General features: G+C 39.8%; 1 protein-coding gene across 5 annotated transcripts in view; it reads left to right on the plus strand.

Moving 5' to 3' along the window:
- Stard3nl (STARD3 N-terminal like) overlaps positions 1-21,204 on the plus strand; it is a 36,600-nt gene that overhangs the window by 2,497 nt on the left and 12,899 nt on the right. Inside the window, exons 2-6 of one of the 5 annotated variants that reach the window (XM_076939327.1) lie at positions 4,957-5,028; positions 15,080-15,236; positions 16,176-16,220; positions 17,165-17,447; positions 20,689-20,766. In XM_076939327.1, coding sequence (XP_076795442.1) covers positions 17,223-17,447; positions 20,689-20,766 — 303 coding nt within the window. In that variant the 5' untranslated portion in view covers positions 4,957-5,028; positions 15,080-15,236; positions 16,176-16,220; positions 17,165-17,222. The remainder of the gene's footprint in view (positions 1-4,956; positions 5,029-15,079; positions 15,237-16,175; positions 16,221-17,164; positions 17,448-20,688; positions 20,767-21,204) is intronic. The other 4 variants (XM_076939328.1, XM_076939329.1, XM_034510739.2 and 1 more) reach the window with 4 other exon arrangements.

Here is a 21,204-nt window from a genome sequence, read left to right on the forward strand (position 1 = left end):
CATTTGTAAATGACTTCCAGTGCAGTAGTAAATATGTCTTTTCAGTGGCTTCCAGTACAGTGGTGCCTGTGACTTGTCAGTGACTCCCATTATAGTGGTGGCTATGGCCTGTCAGTGGCTCCCAGTACAGTGGTGCCTATGGCCTGTCAGTGACTCCCAGTACAGTGGTACATATGGCTTGTCAGTGACTCCCAGTCAGTGGTACATATGGCTTGTCAGTGGTACATATGGCTTGTCAGTGATTAAAGTCAGTGGTACATATAGCTTGTCAGTGACTCCCAGTTAGTGGTACATATAGCTTGTCAGTGACTCCCAGTCAGTGGTACATATAGCTTGTCAGTGACTCCCAGTCAGTGGTACATATAGCTTGTCAGTGACTCCCAGTACAGTGGTGCACACTTATAATACCAACTATATGCAAAGTTCTGGGAGGGGAAATCCCAAGTTGTAGGCCAGCCCTCGCAATTTAGCAAGACCCTGTCTCCGGATTTAAAAAAAAAAAAAAAAAAAAAAATAAGAAGGCAGGATTGTAGCTCAGGGAAAGAATGCTTGGGCAGGCCTGTGTTCAATCCCCAGTACCTCTGAAACAATTTTAATTCATTTTAATTTCAGAAATATTTGAAATGTAAAAGTTGTTACCATTTTCCTAACCTGATCTTATTCTTAGATATGAGGTAGTATGGCATGCGGTCTGCTGGTCCTATGTTTCTGGTAGCAAGTAGAGTTTTCCCATGATTGAGGAAGTACTTGGGTCAGTTCGGTGATGTAATTTTTCTCATGCTACTTTAAAAAGGTAGAAGCCAGTTTATAAACTTTATGTGGTTGAGGAACCAGATTGTTAAATGGTTGAGAAATAGTGTAGGTTGTCCTGAATTTAAAAAGAACCATAGTTGTAAGGTTCTCTTATTCGAAGAACTATATTAGATTAATAGCAGTAAAGTTTTAAAAATTAAAATCAGTAGGTTAATTTGCTTTTGGGTACTTTTTTGAGCTGATGTCAAGATGGAAATTGGGTTTAATAGCTCTAAAATGCTGCAAATAGAATTGTTAAATGTCAGAAGATCTTTACATTTATGCAAAAGAGCTTTTTCCATTTGAACTCAAAATATCAGAACTGTATGTGTAGAGCAAGTCTTACTGTCTGGAAGGATGTTCATGGAGCTGATGAGCACAGTCTTAGATGTAGGCTGTCCGCATCAAACTCCACCTTGTAGGCATCTGGACTGTCTAGTCATGGTGAGTCCTGCGCCCCAAACAGGGACCCTGACCACTTCCGTGCCACTGCTGTGTTCTGCTTGATGACTACCAAAGCTCTAACTATGCCTAGAGTCTACCCCAGCGTTGGACTCTTTAATAAGACATTTATTTCTCTTCTCTTCTTGATGGAAACTTTCTCTTTTCTCAGAACCTTTGGAACACTTTCTCTACAACATGTTTTATCTCCATTTTTTGTTCACGTGTTACCATAGATCTGCCCTCGTATCTGTGTTGGCTAAAGTTTAAAAGACTTCATCTGCAGATTTTGCAGAGCGTTGAGTCCTCTAGCTTTATTTGCACTTTCATTACCATTTGTGCAAGAAGTGCTGGTAAGCTTTTCTTGGCTTTGATTCCTTAGAACTTCCTGTTCCATCTTGGGTCTGACATAGTCTCTAGCGGGTCTCTTTTGAGAATCTTAAATCTTCAGGTGTAAGTGTTAAACACATTGCTACTGAAAGAATTGTGTTAAAATAGTTATAATCATTAATATCGATAATATTATAGATGGAAATGCTGGAGTCTAGAGAGACTGGCCTCGGAGCTCCTGGCCACTTACCTGGGACTGGTCAGCACGTAGGGCTTTTGCTACAGATTGTCACAGCTCAGGCTTTTCTGGTTGTTTCCTTTCTTTGTGAACAGACTTAGATATAGAAGATCCTTCTTTTGTGGTGAATGGAGACCAAAGCCTCAGTTCTCACCAGGGGTTTTTGACTCAGGCTGTTTAAGTCTGAAAGGTCTTGCTTCTCAGGAGCTAGATTAGGGGTGGGTTTCTACTCTGAGTTTGAAACATGTCTCTTCTGTTTTTTCCAGTTTCACAAAGTCTACCCCTCCCCCCAGTGTTTTGTGACTAATCTTCAGTTTATTAAATGCATGATTTTGTTTAGAGCTTTTAAAGTTTAAGCAGTTAAAGATTTCTTGTATCCTATATCTCTCTAGAAGATAGATTTTTTTCAAATATTGCATATTATTGAGTATTATAATACACTCTTATTTTTGTTTTAGAAAAATTTATTCCATAACTCTTTGAATTAATCATTTCCTGTTTGTTGATTTAATAATGCAGAATCAAGTAATTCAAGTAACATTTTTCTTTTTAACTTATTTTAAACATTTAAAAAAAATTGTGTTTGTGTATGTGTGTGTTGGGGTCTGGCTAACTGCACATGTATGTGTAGGCACCTGAAGAGTTCAAAGGAAAGCATCACATTGGTTCCCTGGGAGCTGGAGTTGGAGTGGCTGTTGGCCACGCCCAACAGAACTGAATTCATGTCTTCTGCAGAGGCATTATCTGCTCCTCATGCTGTACAACTCTTCACTCCCAGTGCCATTCTTCTGTTCCTATGATGTTGTAAATTCATCAAAGGGAACAGCAGCTCTTGAGGTGTTAGAAGTTTCTCCAGCAGAGGTAAAGTCGCCAAGCCAGGACTTGCTCTGGTGTTGCTAGCAGTTAGCACAGATTTTCCATGTCCAGAGGTTCTGATGGCCTGTGTTAGGGTTTCCCATCCTCAGTACCACTGACATATTGGACTAGAAAAAAATCTTTTTTTATGGGGGCTTTGCAGTGTGGGATATCCCTTTAGCCCTAGATAGACAACTATATGGCAAGTCTGGCTGTGAGCAAAACTACATGGCAGTGAGCACGTTCGACTCCCTAATGCCCTGTCCCACTGGGAACATCTGTTGTCTTTATTCTCCAAACCTCTCTCTAAGTTAGGTTGCAGTATTATTGTAACTATTTTGCTAAACATATAAAAAGGATGAGTAACTTGACCAAAGTGGCAATACTGGGTTGTAAAACCAGGCAGTGCCTCTCTGACTTAACACTGCTAGTTATCCAAAGACCTGGTAATGAGAAGGAAAAACAAATGCCAGCAGGGACCAGCTGATGTCAGAAGTAAGCACACTGGCTAGGTGGCAAAATGGTGAGATGGAGAATGTTGCCAGTTGTCTACTTTTTTTCAAGAGAAACTAGAAGTCTAGGGATTTCATTAGTGAAATGTTCATCTCTGCATACTGACAAGTAATTCCCTGTTTAGGAAGTGTAAAAGCCAGCAGGTAAGCATAGCCTCCGCGTGGTAGCTGAGGTCCTTTTTGGAGGTCTGTGGTAGAGCTTTGCTGACCTACAGACATGTGCATCCACTCCATGATGGAAGTTAAGCTGATGCTGAGGGCGCAGGAGCGCAGAGAGCATGAGCAAGAGCCTGAGCTTCCTCACCACAGGCCTTGCCTTATGTTATTCTCAACCCAAGGAATGTGGAGATTAAAGCTGGCCAGCTACCATACTCTGCACTTAAGTCTGCTGCTGGGATGGACTGTGAGAACTTCCAGCACTTACTGCGACATACATTGTTCACAGCCTTTTCTTTTGTGACTTGGCACTTGTCTCAGTGCTTAAATAAAAATCTCTCAGGGCATTGAGATCACTTGAACTCTGGAATTGAATGCCTTGGTCCTGGAGAAGTGAACCAGAGCTGCATTTCACATTGTTGAGAGCCACTTACCCTTGAGTTCTTTTTTACCTTTCTCTGAACAAGGAAGTTCTCTGCCAACGATTGTTTTATAAGCAGTGACCTCTCGCTGGCCTTTGATGTTTGCCCTGTCCTTAGGATCCTGGTCTCCTGAGCTCATTCTTATGGGAAAGGTATCCTCACTCTTGCTGGCTTTTCAGCCCGCTCTCACTTGTGCACACATGTGTCCCAGCCTCCCAGTTGTTTCCCTCAGTCCCCTTACCTGGGTTCCCCTGACAGAGGTTGACGCATTGTTAGTGGACATGCTTGTGCTTGGTCCACTTTAGGTTGCCATTGTCTTCCTCGTCATTGATACACAATAGCCTTTCAGATCATTCAAAGTCAGATTTCTTCTCAGACAAGCCTTTTTTGATGGCATTTCTGGTTGCAAACTGATACTGAGCCTGTTTTTTTTTTTTTTTTTATCCTTTGTTTTCATACTCCTTGTATAGTTTGTACATGAGTACAGGAACAGTCTCTTTTCTATCCAACTTTCCCTTTAGAAACTTGCACAAGTTTTTACATGCAGTAGGTGCTTAATCAATGTGCCAGTTTGTCTGGGTTGAGTAGGTCAGAGTCAGAGTTGATGTGTTTATGCTTTCTGTATATAAATCCCTTTTGTACTTTGCTTTTGCATTTTGGAAAGATAACCAATCTAATCTATTTGGGAAGGTTAGGTTGTTTTTATTAATTATATTATCAAGAATATATACTGAAATTAGTATGGGGATAAGCATAGTTGTACATGCAGAAGAATAAGGGCAAGGTCACCCCTTACTATACAGGGAGTTCATGAGACCCTAGCTCAGGAAAAAACAAAATGTTTATTTTTAAATTTTAGTTAGCAAGTACCCAGGCTCTATACTCTCTTTTCCCCACTTCATGGTTTTGAGATAGGGTCTCTTTATGTTGTCCTGGCTGTCCTGGGTTTTATGTAGAATTGTCTGGCCTTGAACTCACAGAGATCCCTTTGCCTCTGCCTGCTGAGTGCTAGGGATAAAGGCGTGTGCCACCATACTTGGCCTTCTTTTTGTTTATACATTGATATTTGTAGTTTATAAATCTAATAAGCATATAGAATGTCTGGCATCTCCACCGTTTTCTCTATGATCCAGAATTATTCTCTAGGAAATTTTCTGCTTATGTTTTTGTTTTCTTATTTTTCTCCTTTGCTTTGTTTTGTTTTTGGCAGGGCTTCATGTCACCCAAGATGACTCTGAGGTCCCTGTGTAGCTGAGGATGACCTTCACCTTGGCTTCTCCTGGTACCACCACTAGAATGGGTGCTCCTAACCTGGCTTTCTGAGAGCTTTTGATATGTAGACAAAAAAAGGATACTGCATTGTTCTATAGGCGCTTTTGATATTGAGCTTCACAAAAGACCTATGAACAATATGTGAAATATATGTATGTGTGTGTGTGTGTGTATGTGTATATATATATATACACACACGCACACACACATATATATACATACATATATATATATATATATATATATATATATATGTAAAATGTATTGAGGACATTCTTATTTTGGCTTCTGTTTTTAAAAATACTAATATACTACTATAAAGATAACTTTGATTCGCCTGAAGTAATTGTTGCCTTGGAGGCTGCTAACCTAGGCCTAGCTCGTTTTCTCTTTATCATGTCTCCATAAAACTCTGGGTAAAACTGCCTCCTTCTTCTTTTTTTCTCTCTGTGCTGTCCTAAATGGCTTCCCTTTCTTATAAGAATTGGGCATATCATATTCTGTCAAATCCTTCTCTAATTTAACACTTTGTCCCTCAGTTACACGTCACTTTCAAACATGGGCGAGTCCTTCTATATACTAATTTCACCTTCATTGTTTGGGATTAAGGATCATCAAAAGGGCATGTCTATATTCCGGACAGGGATTAAAGGTGTGTGCTAAAGGTTGAACCACACCACAACTAGAAACAGGTTTTTTTCAGTAAGTAACACAATCTCGGGGTTCACAGTGTGATCAGATATCCTGCAACAGACTACTACACTAGATATAAGCTCAAAAAATAAAATATTTACATATATAATTATATTCATTTCCCCTCTCTTTCCTCCTCCCAGTTCTTCCCATATACCTACCTCCCCTTGCTCTCTTTCACATTCATGGTCTCTGTTTTTATTATTGTTATATGTTTGTGTATGTGTAATCCTGCGTATATGTATATATAATTATAACTTGTTCGATTTGTATAATGTTACTTGTACATATAGGTTTTCTGGGCTGACCACTTAGAATAATAGAGGTAATCTTGAAGGTATGTGTACATATTGTACCTAGAAGTAGTGTATTACTATAACAAAATGATTGTTATAGAATAATAAGTTGTAAATAGGTCTCCTAGTCAGGTTCAGCTGTCTCCTGACACAGTTTGGAATTGTCATAGTCTTGATACAGTCTGGAGGAGGCTCAATTAGGGGATTGCCTGGATCAAACCTGTCTATGCACATGTCTCTGGGGGCATTTTTTGATTGGTTATGCTGTAAGAGGGCCCAGCCCACTGTGGGAAGAGCCATCCCTGGAAGGTGGATGTGGGCTTTTTAACAAAGGCATCAGAATGCAAGCTCGGGAGTGAGCCAGTGAACATCACTCTTCAGTGCTGGCTGCTGCTGCTTGAGTTGCTGCTCTGACTTCCCTCAGTGATGGGCTGTGGCCTGGAGTGATAAACGCTTTTCTCCCCAAGTTGCTTTTGGTAATAGTGCTAATCACATCAACAGAAAACAAGAGAACAGCATGACACCTTTTTTTTTTTTTTTTTTTTTTTTTTTTGGTTTTTCCAGACAGGGTTTCTCTGTGTAGCCCTGGCTATCCTGGAACTCACTCTGTAGACCAGGCTGGCCTCGAACTCAGAAATCCACCTGCCTCTGCCTCCCAAGTGCTGGGATTAAAGGCGTGCGCCACCACTGCCCGGCTTAGCATGCCACCTTTTGCTAACACATGATATAGAATAGGTGCATCTTGAATACACTGTGTAAGTAAAAGAAGCTCCACACAAAAAAATAGCACATTCTTATGAAATATTCAAAACAAATCAGTGTTGTCAGGGCCGGGCAAGGGGGAAGAATAAGGAATTACTGTGTAATTGCTATGAAATTTCCATAGGCAGTGATAAAAATATTTTGGAACTATATAGAGTTGAAAATTATACAATATTGAGAATATGTTCAAAGACTCTGAATTGTACACTTAAATTTTATGTTATGTAAAGTCCACCTCAATGATTAAAAGAAAGAGGTTTTTTTAGCTTATTGTTTTGGAGGATGAAATTCATGGTCAGAAAACTCAGCTTCTGGCAAGGGTCCCTGACTCTCTCAGCATAGCAGAGGAATGGTTAGGAAAAAGTTCTGTGCAGAGGAAGAAGACTCAGGACCCGCACCTTCTCTTTTACAATCTTGTGCTTTTTCAGGATCGACTAGTCCCAGAGAACTGCAGTAATATCTTTCTCCAGTGAGCCAGGTACCCCTCCAGGCCCTGCCTCTTAATGGTTTCATCATCTCTCCACATTGAGAACCAAGTACCTAGCACTTGAGCCTTTGAAGGAGATGCTGAGAAGCCCTCAGGGATCCAGAGAGTGTTTTGAGGCGGTGACATGTGAGCTTCCGTCGGCATGGATAGACTGTTTATAGGTGGTGGCAGAATGGGCATTTCAGATGGAACTGAAGTACAGCAAAGGTGCAGATCCCAAACCTGTTCAAGGAACTCAAAGTCCTAAGCACAGCTGGAGCAGTAGGGAGAGGAAAGCTTTGTTTCTGAGCACAAGGCAGAAGTGGGGGCTGGGCAGCTAGAAAGGCTGGATTGTTGCATGAGAGGTACTGAGGAAATGGTGAAGATGCTGGTGAGTGCTAATTGGGGCTGTGCTTTTCACCAGTGAGGATGGTGCCAACAGCCACAGAGTCAGCCTTAACACCTTTTCCTATTAGAGCTGTAAGTAAGACCTTACTGATGATAAGCAACTATTCTTAGATATTTGGAAATTTTTATAGGTAATGTGTGAATGTCAGACTCTTTGATTTAGTCATTAAAATTTTGGTGTTGTAATTGCTTATCTCTTTCTAAAAATTACAATATTTAACTTTTTGAGAATGTTGCTACTTTAAACTCTCTACAGACTCCTAATAAGATTTTAGAGATCCCATTATAGCCAGACACGCTAGAACATGCCTGTCATTCCTACAGTTGGACTTTTGGAGTGGAGACAGAAGGTTTGAGGTTATTCTTTGATATATAGCAGGCCCATGGCCAACCTGAGCTACATGAGACCTTGTTTCTAGGCAAATGAAGGAGGTGGAAAAGAGGGAGGGGAAAGTGAGGGAGGGAAGAAAAGAGAACGGGAGGGAAAGAGGAAAGGACTTTTTACTCTTAGGTGTGCAGTATACTGATTTCTCAGAATATCAGCCTATAGTTGCATTACATCTCTTAGTGGTCTTTGTTCTCTTATATGATTTTGTTTTCTGAAGCACAAATTAGCCTGATAAAGATGATCCTGGAAGTTGCATTTGATTCATGTCCTTTGAAGATCTAGTTTCTTGTGTGTGAAAAACATCTAATAGAAAAACAGAAAGTAACATTGTTTCTTTATTATTTTTTTAAATCTAGGCATCTGTATTTTAAGATTGACATTCACTAAGATTTCAACTGTAGACATTTATTTATAGTGTAGATTAGAAAATTACTTTTGAAGCCGTAGCCATCCTGTGTGACCATTGCATTATGGGAAATGGCACATGCAACTTTTACCTGTGAATACTCCTGGTCATAGATGGAGATGGCTTATCCTTTTATAGACATGCTCTATTTGTAAAGGAGGAAGGTAGTCTCAAGTGACTTCAGGGTAAGTTGATGTTGAATATTCCCAGGTATTTTTCTTAGTGTCCTTCTTACACTAGAGGCACCAAGGAGGTAATGGGTTGATTTGCCATCAGCTGGAGTAACACCTTCTAGAATTCTTACCCTACCTTCCAAAGACACAAGTAGGACTAGGACAAGTACTAAGCCTCTGCAGAGGCTCGTGGGGTTGGCTGACTGCTCACTAGGCTGCTTTGTGGAATTAAGCTGTAATTTGTCTGTATTAGAAAAGATAGGCCTGGGAAACATGAATGTGTGAAAAACACAGTCTCAATTCTGGTCTTTGGGATGTAAGATAATCACTATAAGAGATTTAACTTTAAAAATAATGCTTTTATTAGTTATTTGATTATTTCATTAAAGAAAACATTTTTTTTTCTCTCTTTCAAAAGCAATCAGATTCCAAAAAAATCATCAAATAAGAGTGGGATCTCATTCTCACTTTCCTGCTTTAGGCTGGGATTGTATCTGGAGTAAGCTTGTGTAGGACTTGGGCGTGTGTCACTGAATTTACATTTGCTTCTGCCATTAGTTGTCTGCAAACACTTCTTGAAAACACCCCCATGGCTCTTAAAATCTTCCCGCTCTTTCTTCCATAATGTTCCCCTAGTCCTGAGCGTTAATAGAGTCATCACATTTAGGGCTTGTGCTTCTTAGTTTTTGTGTATGACACAAGATAGAGTCACCTAGAAAGAAGAAACCTTATTTGAGAAAATGTCTACATTGGATTGCTCTATAGGCAAGACTGTGGAACATTTTCTTGGGTAATGATTGGTGTGGGAAGGCCTAGCCCATTGTGGGCAGTGCCAGCTTTATGTGGTTCAGGAAGGTATATGTTTACGTGGTTTAGGAAGGTATAAGAAAGGTAGCTGAGTGTAACTTTGCAGTACAACGCAGAAGTAAGTAAGTAGTGTTTCTCCATGGTTTCTTCTTCAGGTCCTATCTTCCAGTTCATGCTTTAGCCCCTGCCCAGCCCTTCCTCAATGGTAGATTGTGACCTGGGAATTATAAGATAAAAGAACCCCATTCTTTTCTCATATTGCTTTTGGCTATAGTGTTTATTAAAATAATAGAAAGCAAATTAAGGGGCTGAAGAAATGGCTCTGTGGTGAAGAATTTGTGCTGCATTTCCGAAGGATTTGACTTCAGTTCCCAGCACAGTCTCATAGGATATCTTATAACCCCACCTGTAACTCCAGGAGGGAATCAGGTATGCCTGGACTCAGTGTGCACCTGCACTCATGTGCACATACATAGATCCACAAGCATACTTTAAAAAAATAAATCTAAGAAAGGAAACTAAGATTGGACTGAACACTCAGTTGTATTTATTCTCTGCACTTTGACCAGTTCTGAGTCTTCTCTGCATTAATTGCTATTTGACACAAGAAGAAGCCTCTGATAAGGGTTGAGTGATGAATTAACCTGCGGGTATAGCAATGAATCATCAGGAGGCATTTTAGTACTATGATCTTTTAGCAAAATAATAGCAGGTTCTTTACTAGGGCCCATGATCTGTCTAGCCAGAGATTCTTGACCTTGTTGACAGTGTCTATTGCCACAGATTCCTGACCTCTTTAACAGTTATATCCAATTGAAAAAATGGTTAGTAACTCCTGTAATGTGCATGCCACTATTGCACCAGTGAACCTATTTTATCAGGCAGGACATGATTGGAGTTTGCAGGGTTCACAAGTGGGTGGGGCTGATGATTACATCTCTCTTCCAGTCACATGTATCTCATCTTCCAGCCTTGTGAAGGCTAGCCAGTATGGATAAAGCTTCTGGTTGAGTATCTGCTAAATCTTTCTGTGGTCTATGAATCAAGTATCAATAGAGTCTAACTGTCAAATTCTGGAGAGTAAACAACAGCATTGGCAATAGCCTATAATTGGGATCCATTGAGGCACCAATGGACAACAACACAAAAAGAGGTGTCTTAGGGCTTCTATTACTGTGCAGAGACACCATGACCAAAGCAACTCTTATAAAGGACATTTAATTGGGGCTGGCTACACGTTTAGAGGTTCAGTCCAGTATCATCAGGGTGGAAGCGTGGCAGCTTCCAGGAAGGCTTGGCGCAGGAGAAGCTGAGGGTTTTGCAGCTTGTTCTGAAGGCAAACAGGAGAAGATTGTCTCCCATGTGGCTAGGAGAGTCTTTAAGCCCAACCCCACAGTGACACACTTTCTCCAACAAGGCCACACCTACTCCAGCAAGGCCACACCTATTCCAGCAAGGGAATACCTCCTAATAGTGCCACACCCTGGACCAAGCATATACAAACTACCACAAGAGGCAACCCATTCCTCGAGATTGAGATACAAAAGTTTTTAGGTGCTGGGTGGAGATGAACTATTTTGAGTGTGATATTAGAGCCCAAGATGCTAAATTCATTTAAGTACTGGAATGTGCCTTTTTAGGAGGAAACTTGGAAATGAAGGGTGGTTACTATGGAGACCCTGTTGTTTCAATTATCCTGGACTGATAGTAGCTTCTGAAAAATAGGAGAAAGAAATCAAAGAGCAATCTTGTTCCCAGAGCCATCTTGAGAGCAGTAATGAGGTGTAGCTGTAACATTCTACCCACTTGGGGGCATTCCATGTAACCAGTTCAAAAGGTCTTCAGTTCATTAATAGTCTTTTGTAGCCTTTTCTTTTTGTTGTTGTTCTTAAAAAATAACATTTAAAAAATACTGTGCATGGGTGTGTGTGTGTGTGTGTGTGTGAGAGAGAGAGAGAGAGAGAGAGAGAGAGAGAGTGTGTGTGTGTGTGTGTGCGTGTGTGTGTGTGTAGGCTTATCACGTGGTGGGATGCATGTAGAGGTTAGGACACAACTGTGGAGTTTGTTTTCTTTTGTACCTTTTTATGGGTTCCGGTGATTGAACTTGGGCTGACATGCTTGAGTTTCACGTTGATTGACTCACGGAACCTCCTCCCTGACCTTTCCCTTTTTAAATTTGTTATTCAGCCAGGCCTTTTCATTACTTTTGAGGAGTATTCACACTGCTGTACTTGACTGTTTTGTTGACTAGTCGTTCACTGCTTTTGCTCACAAGTCTAGGAAAGCTGTCTGCGATTGATTACTTTCTACATACAGGTTAAACATTTATAGTGGGAAATATTGTATTGTTATTATATGTTTATTGCAACACAATATGTGATGTCATGTGAGCTTGTTCCAGTATTGGTCCAGACACTGACTGTCAAGTCTCTCCTCTATGAAAGTATATTATCCCCCAACAGAACTTAACTTATGTAAGAGATAATACTTTGAGACTATTCCTCATAAATTTAAAAGACTTATTAGCATCTACTAATGTTTCTTGCCTAAATAATTCTTGCACTGAGAATTGGAAACTGACTTTTCTAATTTTCATCCTCCTACATGTTTTTCTGACTTCCTGCCTACCCTTAATCTGTTTTTACAAGGTAGCCATAATCTTTAAGACTGTTTTCCAGAATGCATTCCAACCATGTTGTCATTAGTCATGCTTACATAGATACCCACACTGTCTTTTAAGGCAAGCTGCACAAAAAATTTTTAAGACATGATATTTTGCTTTTTTGCCTTTTTAAAGAAATCTATATCTATAAGAATATTGTAAGCTGGGCGGTGGTGGCTATCTATAAGAATATTGTAAGCTGGGCGGTGGTGGCGCACACTTTTAATCCCAGCACTTGGGAGGCAGAGGCAGGCGGATTTCTGAGTTCGAGGTCAAGGCCAGCCTGGTCTACAGAGTGAGCTCCAGGATAGCCAGGACTACACAGAGAAACCCTGTCTCGAAAAACCAAAAAAAAAAAAAAGAAGAAGAATATTGTAAAAGTGTTCTCCACAAGTTCTAATAGATACATTGATGGAAATTCTTTGTTATTTCAATTAGCATACAAAATACTGGATTTTATTATTATATTTCCATACATTGTTGATGTATGGAAATCATCTTTCTACCCCTTCCTCCAGCCTCTGATGCCCTCCCATGCTTTATATTCTTATTATGCTTACATCCATGACCCATCTTAAATTAGTTTTTTACATGATATAAATTTGAGGTTGAAATCCATTTTTTTCAAATTTTATATGGTTGTCTTAGCATACTTTTCTGAAGACAAACATTATTTCTCTGCTCCATTGCTTTGGTATCTTCATCAAAAGTCAGATGCCCATATACATGTGGATCTGTTTGGGTTCCAACTATATTCCATGATCTGTTCATTTATTTTTAACCTAATGGCATCTGTTTTGATTACTGAAGCTTTGTGGAAGGTATCTTCTAATTTTGCTCTCTTTCAAGATTGCCTGAGGCAGTCTCATCTTTGTATTTCTTTCACACACACACACACACACACACACACACACACACCACTGAGGTTAGAAGAACTACATCGTTTGCACCTTCCATGTCTTCTCTACAAACCCTCCCATAAAACTCCTTCTTGCTCTTTTTCAAATTCATGATCTCTTTTTTCTATCACTTGTTGTCACATATGAATAGACATACACACGTATAAATTTCTACACACACACATATTTCTAAATATACAAACATAACCTGCTCAGTCTATATACTGTTACTTATATGTCTGTTTCCAGTGGTGACCATTTTATACTGGATAACCAGTTGGTTTACTTTTGCCTGGGAAACATGATTTCTCCTGCTCTCAATGTTCTTTAGTTTCCTGTAGTTCTTTGTGTAAGGTTGAGGTCTCCTGAGCTTTCCCCATTCATGTTATCCATGTTAGCATATCCATGTTAGCATATCATGTTACCATATCATGATGAGACTTTCTGGCTGTAGCTTCTGACATTCCTAGTAGACACAGTCTTGTAGCAATTTCCCTGGTCCTCTGGCTCCTCCAGCCTTTCTGCCCCCTTTTTAGCATTACATTTGAGAATGTTTTTAGGTATGTCCCTTGAGACTAGGCTCTACATTGTGATTGGTTGTGGTTTTCTGTAATGTCTCCATCTGTTGCAAAGAGACATTTCCTTGATGAGAGGTGAGTACTGCATTTATCTCTGGGTATAAGGACAAATATTTAGAAGGTAGTTAGAGATTATGCTGGTTTAGTAAACTGACTGCCACTAGGAAGCAGGGCAAACTCCCTGTTTGTCCTCATAGGAAGACAAATTGGCATTTTCATAAAATAATAGATACATAAATAGAAATCCTTTGTTTGTTAGTTAGTATATAAAATAATAGATTTTATTATTATATCTCCATACATTTTGGTCCTTATCTTCCACCACTGTATGGTAGTGTCTGTTTACTGTTTGGGTGTTGTCATTTGTATGGAAGCAGATGGGGTTGAAGTTCATCTCCACTTTGTACCCAGCACAGGGACTGACATGGTCTGGAAGATGTAAACAAGTCCCTGGAAACAGAAAGGATCTTTCTGTACTCTCTCCTGAGGATGCTACTTGATAAGTAGGATAGTTTTGCAGGCTCTTCTGATTCAGGAGGCAGCGAAACAGGAGCATGTGGATCTCTCCAGGTTACTCTGCTTATACAGCTGTTAAAAGCAGGTGTCCTTTCTGATGGAGGGACCACTCCAGCAGCGCTTGCAGATACCACATGCCACACTGCACAGTGCTTGCTTTCCCTGTGTCACTGGACCTCTATTTTGTAGAAATTACATAGAAACTGATGTTTGTCATTTAGCCTAGCCATGGTTTACAGATACTACACTGTCACTTTATGTCTCAGCCAGATCTTTCTTGAAAAGAAACCATTAGCACTTCCTAGAACAAAGTGGGCAGTAAAGCAAATATTTTCAACTTTGTAGACAGTTTTCCTCCTCCTCCTCCTCCTCCTCCTCTTCCTCCTCTTCCTCCTTCTCTTCCTCCTCATCCTTCTCTTCCTCTTCCTCCTCCTCCTTCTCTTCCTCCTCTTCCTCCTCCTCCTCCTTCTCTTCCTCTTCCTCCTTCTCTTCCTTATCCTCCTCCTCTTCCTCCTCCTTCTCTTCCTCCTCCTCCTCCTCTTCCTCCTCTTTTTCCTCCTCCTCCTCCTTTTTGATATGCATTCCTGCTGTTATAGCACGAAAGCATCCAGTCTAATACAAATGGCACAGAAGAGTGTTCTGGTAAAACATACAGAAACATGCTTTAGCTGATATAAACAAAATAATTAGTATAGCGACTTTAAATGTTGGTATCGTTTAGCTTGTCTCTTGTGCTCGTGCCATCTCTCATGACAAGAAAATGCTGATGGTTTCCCTGGTCTAAGGAATATGGCAGACAGGGCAGACCTAACCTTAACACAGTTTGAAATCAAGATGCATGAGGCAGAGTTGCTTACATGTGAATTAGAAGACCTGTGAGCTTCAGAGTAAATAAAGTCTGTTTTAAGTTTTACTTAGTTTATAACAGAAGCTAGAATGCTGTTGACCTAATTGACAAATCATGTGAAAATAGTTTTAAATTTTAAAGCATTGTTTTTCTTTCACAGCATACTGAAGTTGATTTCTACAGAGGTTTCAAAATGTTTTGCTGATTTGCTGATTCTGAGGAGACAAGGAATCCAAACACTAAGCTAATGTTCCCCCGTTTGGAGGAAAATAAAAGAGAGCTGTATAGATTTTTGGACAGTTGTAAAGAATCTAACAGTAAGATATGTGGACTTAGTTCCTCCTGTTTTAAACATACTGTGCACAAAGTACATTTAAGAACTGAAGAAAAAATTAAAAAAAAAGAAACCTCACATCACCCATAGGCAATCTTTGCTAGTGTCTGATATATTTCATGAATAATTGTATGGTATGTACACACACACACACACACACACACACACGTATGTGCTCAACTTAGCATTAGAGTTTGAATTCAATTAATAAAACGTAAGCATTATCCTAAGTCATTATAAAGGATTGAAAAGGATATATTTAAATCAGTCGCACATAGCTATCCCATGTAACAATTTGTCTAATTGTTTCTTTTGTTAAGTAGCAGGTTTGTTTTTGATTGAATTACAGTAATTTTATGATAACTTTTAAATGGAAATGTTATTGAAAGGCTACACATATGTGTACATGCAAATGCAGGTAAAATATTTTAATTTGAACAGTCAACACTCTACTGAAACTACCAAGTGAATACAGTTTATCATCAAGTAAACACAACTGTGTTATTACTCCTTGAATCAAAAAATAGAACCTTACCAAGTTCCCTACACACATTCCCACTTTGAGCTTCTAGTCACTATGCCCCTTTCTTCCTTCGATGCAACCACTGTCCGGCCTCCAGTGTTACAGATTAGCTATTGCATTAAATGCTGGTGGTTTGGTGAATTTCCTTTAAATCTCTAAAAGTAGGGTTCCTGTAGCAAATGGTATATTTTAAGATACCAATTTGTGTCATTAAATTGCTTTAAAAATAATGTATTACCCCATTGCCTGATATAACTGTATTGAAAGGACTTAGTTCTTGACAGTGGTAAGGTAGTGAGCGGAGCCAAGTGTAAGGAGAGAAGGTGTACTGTGTGAGACCACATTGTGTGGGTAAATCTTAGCAATCTGTTTTCATAGTTCGTTTCATTCATTTTAAAGGTGCTCCTGGTCTGGACACTGCCAGTAATTTGAGAGTTTAGAAAGGTGAGCATATGGATTTAGACACAAGTACCACCCAACTCTGTCCACATTCATGTCCAAAGTAAAATGTGACTGTCAGTGGAGCCAGAAGCACAAACAGTGCTCCCCAGAGAGAGGTAGCCCTGGACAGAAAGCTGTACTGCTCGGCACTGCAGCCAGCCATCATTTCTGTTCAGCGGACTTCCCCATCCGTGAGGAGTCTGCTCATTTGGATACTCCTCCTCAGTGTTACTCTAGTTGAAGCATTCCAGGTCCTGGGGAACCCCTATATGCGGCCATAGCTTCTGGAATTAACAATCTGGTGTTTGCATAGTGCTGGACTTCGGGAGTTTAGGTACTACCTTCTGAAGACAATGCCCAAAACCATGCTTGTTCATGAAGAGGTGATAGGGAGTGCTAAATATAGCGATGTCTTTTTGGTAGAAAACAATTCCTGACTAGGAACAATTCTGTAGCTAGTTTATGTGTTTTGCTTCTTTCTTTGGGGAGATGTGTGGAATATGGCTTCATAGCCTGTGGTAGTAACAAGATTATGGAGATTTCCCAGCTGGTGTGGTAAGGAAGCTGGCTCCAGGTTCCTGAGAATGCTTTGTATTGTGCTGAATACCCTAGCTTCGCCTTTTCCTACTGTAACTTTCTTTTCTTTGGTGATACTCTTTTCCAAGCAGCCATTTAGTAATATTAGTGCAATATTACTATTTTATATATTATATATTTTTATGTTATAAAATACATTGCTATTTTGTATATTATACTATAATATATAACAACAATTATATTATAAAATATATATTATATTTTATATAGTAAATATTTTTATATATTATTTTACTTCTTCTTAGTTTCTGTCAAATGTCATAGCACTGTGGCTCAGTGAGAGTGTGAGGGTACCGTGGTCACATGACATCAGCATAGGTTTGACATAGGTTTTCTCTTTTGGTCTGTAGGTTGCTCCTCACTAGGGATGGTGGAGTTGGATGGAGACTCCTTCAGCCCTCCTCCAGGATGAGCCAGCTGCCAGCAGACATGGAGAACATGCTGACGGGGAGCCAGAGCTCACACGCTTCTCTGCGTGACATCCATTCCATCAACCCTGCGCAGCTCATGGCCAGGATTGAGTCCTATGAAGGAAGGGAAAAGAAAGGCATATCTGATGTCAGGAGGACTTTCTGTCTCTTTGTCACCTTTGACCTCTTATTTGTAACGTTACTGTGGATAATAGAGTTAAATGTAAGTTGGTTTTGCTCATGACTTCTTGCTTCCAGAAGTAAAAATAATTGACATTTTTCTCATTATTTTTGTGAATATCATCTCTTTTTAAATGATACAGCATTACCTGTCTCCAGCTGATTTAGTCTTTTCTTACTTTTAGCATTAGTATGTGAAACACACTTGGTAAACTTAAAATTTACTTCCTCTGGGATTTTGAAATTTGCATTCCTGGTGCTCAGCTTAATAGAGACTTGAAAATACACAGCCACAGCTTGATGAACAGCTTCAGCTATCTGTACTCATAGAACTCCCTAGGAAACTTCAGCTATCTGTACTCATAGAACTCCCCAGGACACAGCTCTGGTCACTGTGCACAGGCTTCTGCATCTGTGTTTCTCCTTTGGCTCAAATAAATAAGGGAAACCTGTCTTAAAAAATAAAAAATTATTTTCTGTGTTTTTTTTTTGTTTGTTTACTAGCTCTTTTTCTTAAAAACAACAACAACAAAACTATTGGTGCTGGAGAGATGGCTCAGTACTTAGGAGTATTGGCTGCTCTTCCAGAGGACCCAGGTTCTATTTTAAGCACCAAAATGGTAGCTTACAACCATCTGTAACTCCAGTTCCAGGGGATCTGATGCCCTCTTCTGGCCTCTGAGAGCACCAGGCACACACGATGCATAGACATACATGCAGGCAGCACACCCGTGCACATAAGATAATTTTTAATATTAAAATATATGTGTAAAATGCTTCTGAAATATGCTTGCTAAATTATGTCTACTTTTTAATTCCCTTGTGTAAGAGTTTGCAAAGGAGATTATTTTTTCATATTTTATTGAACAAATTCTAGAATAATTCGGGGACCTTTGCAATTATGTCGCCTTAAGATTATGTATATTAGTACTATCAAATAAATAGAAATATAATATGAAGTTTAACATATTTTAAATTCTCTATATGCACACTAACAAAATTAAAATAACCTGATGCAATTTATTGTAATAATGTGTTTAACTAACCCTGGTATGTATTGTTTCTCAAAACCTTGGGTCTCGTTGCATGGGTTCCCCACCACCTAGCCTGAGCCCTTCTGGAAGACTCCTCTGTGCAAACACTTCACCCTTGTTTGTCAGTGGTTCCTTTAATTCCACAGCTACTCTGGCCTCTGGCTTTCAGACTGAAACAGGTTCCTGTTTGTGTTAAGGATATAGTGTTCCCTCTGCATAAAATTATTAATTTCCTGTATCCTCTTGTAATTTTGGGATCCTATCATGCTGATATCAGTCTAAATGGCACCATTATTCTGTCACCCTGTCTTGTATCTGTGTCTTGTGATTCATTGTTGTTGCTGTTACCTTTTTACATAATGACAAGCACCTGAAGACAGACATTGTTTTACATACTGAAGTAATTCCTGTACTTGGAACAATGCCCAGCACTCAGTAGGTTTCCAGCACATACTTGTGAATGGATGAAGATCTTTGTGGCATTGGTGAACAGCTTGATTAAGCTAGAGGCAGGTGGGTGGCAAGAACAGGAAGTCAGAAGCTGATGAAGAAATGCTGCCCCAAGTGCCTGACTAGAAGAAAGCTCATCTGAGAGGCATATTCAGGAGACCGTGGCTGACTTGTTGAAAGTTGCTTTGTATCTACCCAGTATTTAAGACTACTCTGTTGATGGAACCCAGAACAATATAGGCACGCACTGCCCCTTACCTGAGGTGTTTGTGTTTTGAGGGTGTTAGAATATTTACATAGAAAATTATCTTGGGAAGGAAACCCAATTTAGTGCCATTTATTCAAACTTTATTCATAGTCTGTTGGCCAGTTTACACTGGTTAATGGACTTGAAGTTGAACTGAGTCCCTTCCTATGAGGTCAGGTGTGGAAGTTCCCATTTGCAGTGATGTATGTACTTAGAAAGTCCCAGGTTTTTGAAGCAGTTCAGATTTCAGATGTATGCATATGGGATGCTCAGTCTGATCTAGAAAGATGACTGGGAGGAGATTTTGTTTGAACTATAGTTAGTCAATGTTAAGAACCCCTGAACCAAAGTTTGTGAAACAAGGACTTAAAGTACAAGTTTGGGTTGCAGACATAAGCTATAAGAATTCTGCTTATGGGCAACAGAGAGTCAAGTTACAGTGCACTCATATAGCAAAAGAAGCATTCCCCTGTGGCCAGTGTGCACCCATGAAACAGCAGCAGAGGAAGATGTCTGCTTGAGAACCTTTGCCTAGGCCACTAGTAGTAACTGTTGTTTTAATATTTGGGCAACAGCTTCTGTAGTGTGCAGAGATATAGCATGAGGTTAGGTGGCTACTTGGCACTTCTCTTCTGCACCTTACTTGTACAGATCAGTAGCCAAGTATGTCTGTATGTCCATGCTCACCACTCGGACCCTAAACTCCTCAAGAGTTGTAAGGCAGAGAGTGGTATTCATGCTTTGCCTCCATTCTTATAGCATGTGCAAGTCAGTGAAATAGCTAAGACTTCCCTTTCTGTGTGACCATTTCTGTTCTAAGTTGAACAGCTGTGAAACAGTTCTTCACTAATTTCTCCTCTTACCCAGATACCTGGTAAATTATATCTGTCTGTCTGGTAGGACGGCATTTGTAATGAGAAACTTGAGTTGGCCAGGCTGAGCCATAGCCTAGGGCTATAGAGAAACTGCCTGGATTTCATAATTGGTCTAAAATATGGGTCCTACTTGACTTTTTTTTTTTTTTAAAGTTTCTCTGCCTAGTTTATCTGTGAAATCCTGAACTTGATCATTTAAGATTAATTTTGGTAATATGAAAGAACAAACAAAAAATCTATGCTGTTGAGTTTTATTACCCTTATTTGCTATACTTGACTTATATACAATTGTAGGTCAAATCTGTTCCTAATTCTTAAACCAAGTAATGTATTTATATCTATTAGAGTGTCAAAATTTTAAATGTTAAGAGCAAATTCAAACAAAATTAGCCACAGAAAATGTTGACACACATGTTCTATGTCATGTGCCTTGGGGATAAGTGCTTTGAGGTCAGGGTTCCCTGGCTCTTTGAAGAACTCTGTGAAGACAAACCAAACTGATAAGAGGTTTTTATTCCATATTTGAGCATCTGTGGGTTCCAAGGAAGTATGCAGGGAAGCATATAGTGTCTTCCTATATAGATATATATGTATATACACGTATGTGTGTGTGTGTACAAAAAGTATGTATATGCTAGTGTTTCATTCCCACTTCTCATTCTGCTGCTTGTTCTCTAGGTGAACGGAGGCATTGAGAACACTCTGAAGAAGGAAGTGATTCACTATGACTACTATTCCTCTTACTTTGATATATTTGTAAGTATTTTTATATCTTGATTCAGATATAATGAGATGGAAACGAAGAGGCAAGGACCCTTGAAATAGGCCATAGATGCAGGGCCAGTTTTTCTTCCTTTGAGCAGTTAGCATGTTTTCCCTGAACTACCTGCCCACTCAGTGTTCTCTGGCTCACTGAGAAACTGATGGGTAAGAAAGGGAATGGCGAAGGAGAGACCAGGAGCCCTCCGCACAAGAGTTCATCCTCTCCCAAGCTGCGATAGAACTCACTGACAGGTCCTGGTCCTTTGAGGAACTGCTGGTCTCTGTCTTTGGGTTTTTGTTTGTTTGCTTGTTTGTGTTCTTTACCCGTTGATATTCATAACAAGGACTTGATTTGAGACCTAGGGCTGCAGTCCCACACACCCCACATGTGGCAGTCTGGGATCTGAGCCTCTCTGGGCTCTGGTCCACACC

This window comes from Arvicanthis niloticus, chromosome 8 (assembly GCF_011762505.2).
Source record: "Arvicanthis niloticus isolate mArvNil1 chromosome 8, mArvNil1.pat.X, whole genome shotgun sequence".
Taxonomy (NCBI): domain Eukaryota; kingdom Metazoa; phylum Chordata; class Mammalia; order Rodentia; family Muridae; genus Arvicanthis; species Arvicanthis niloticus.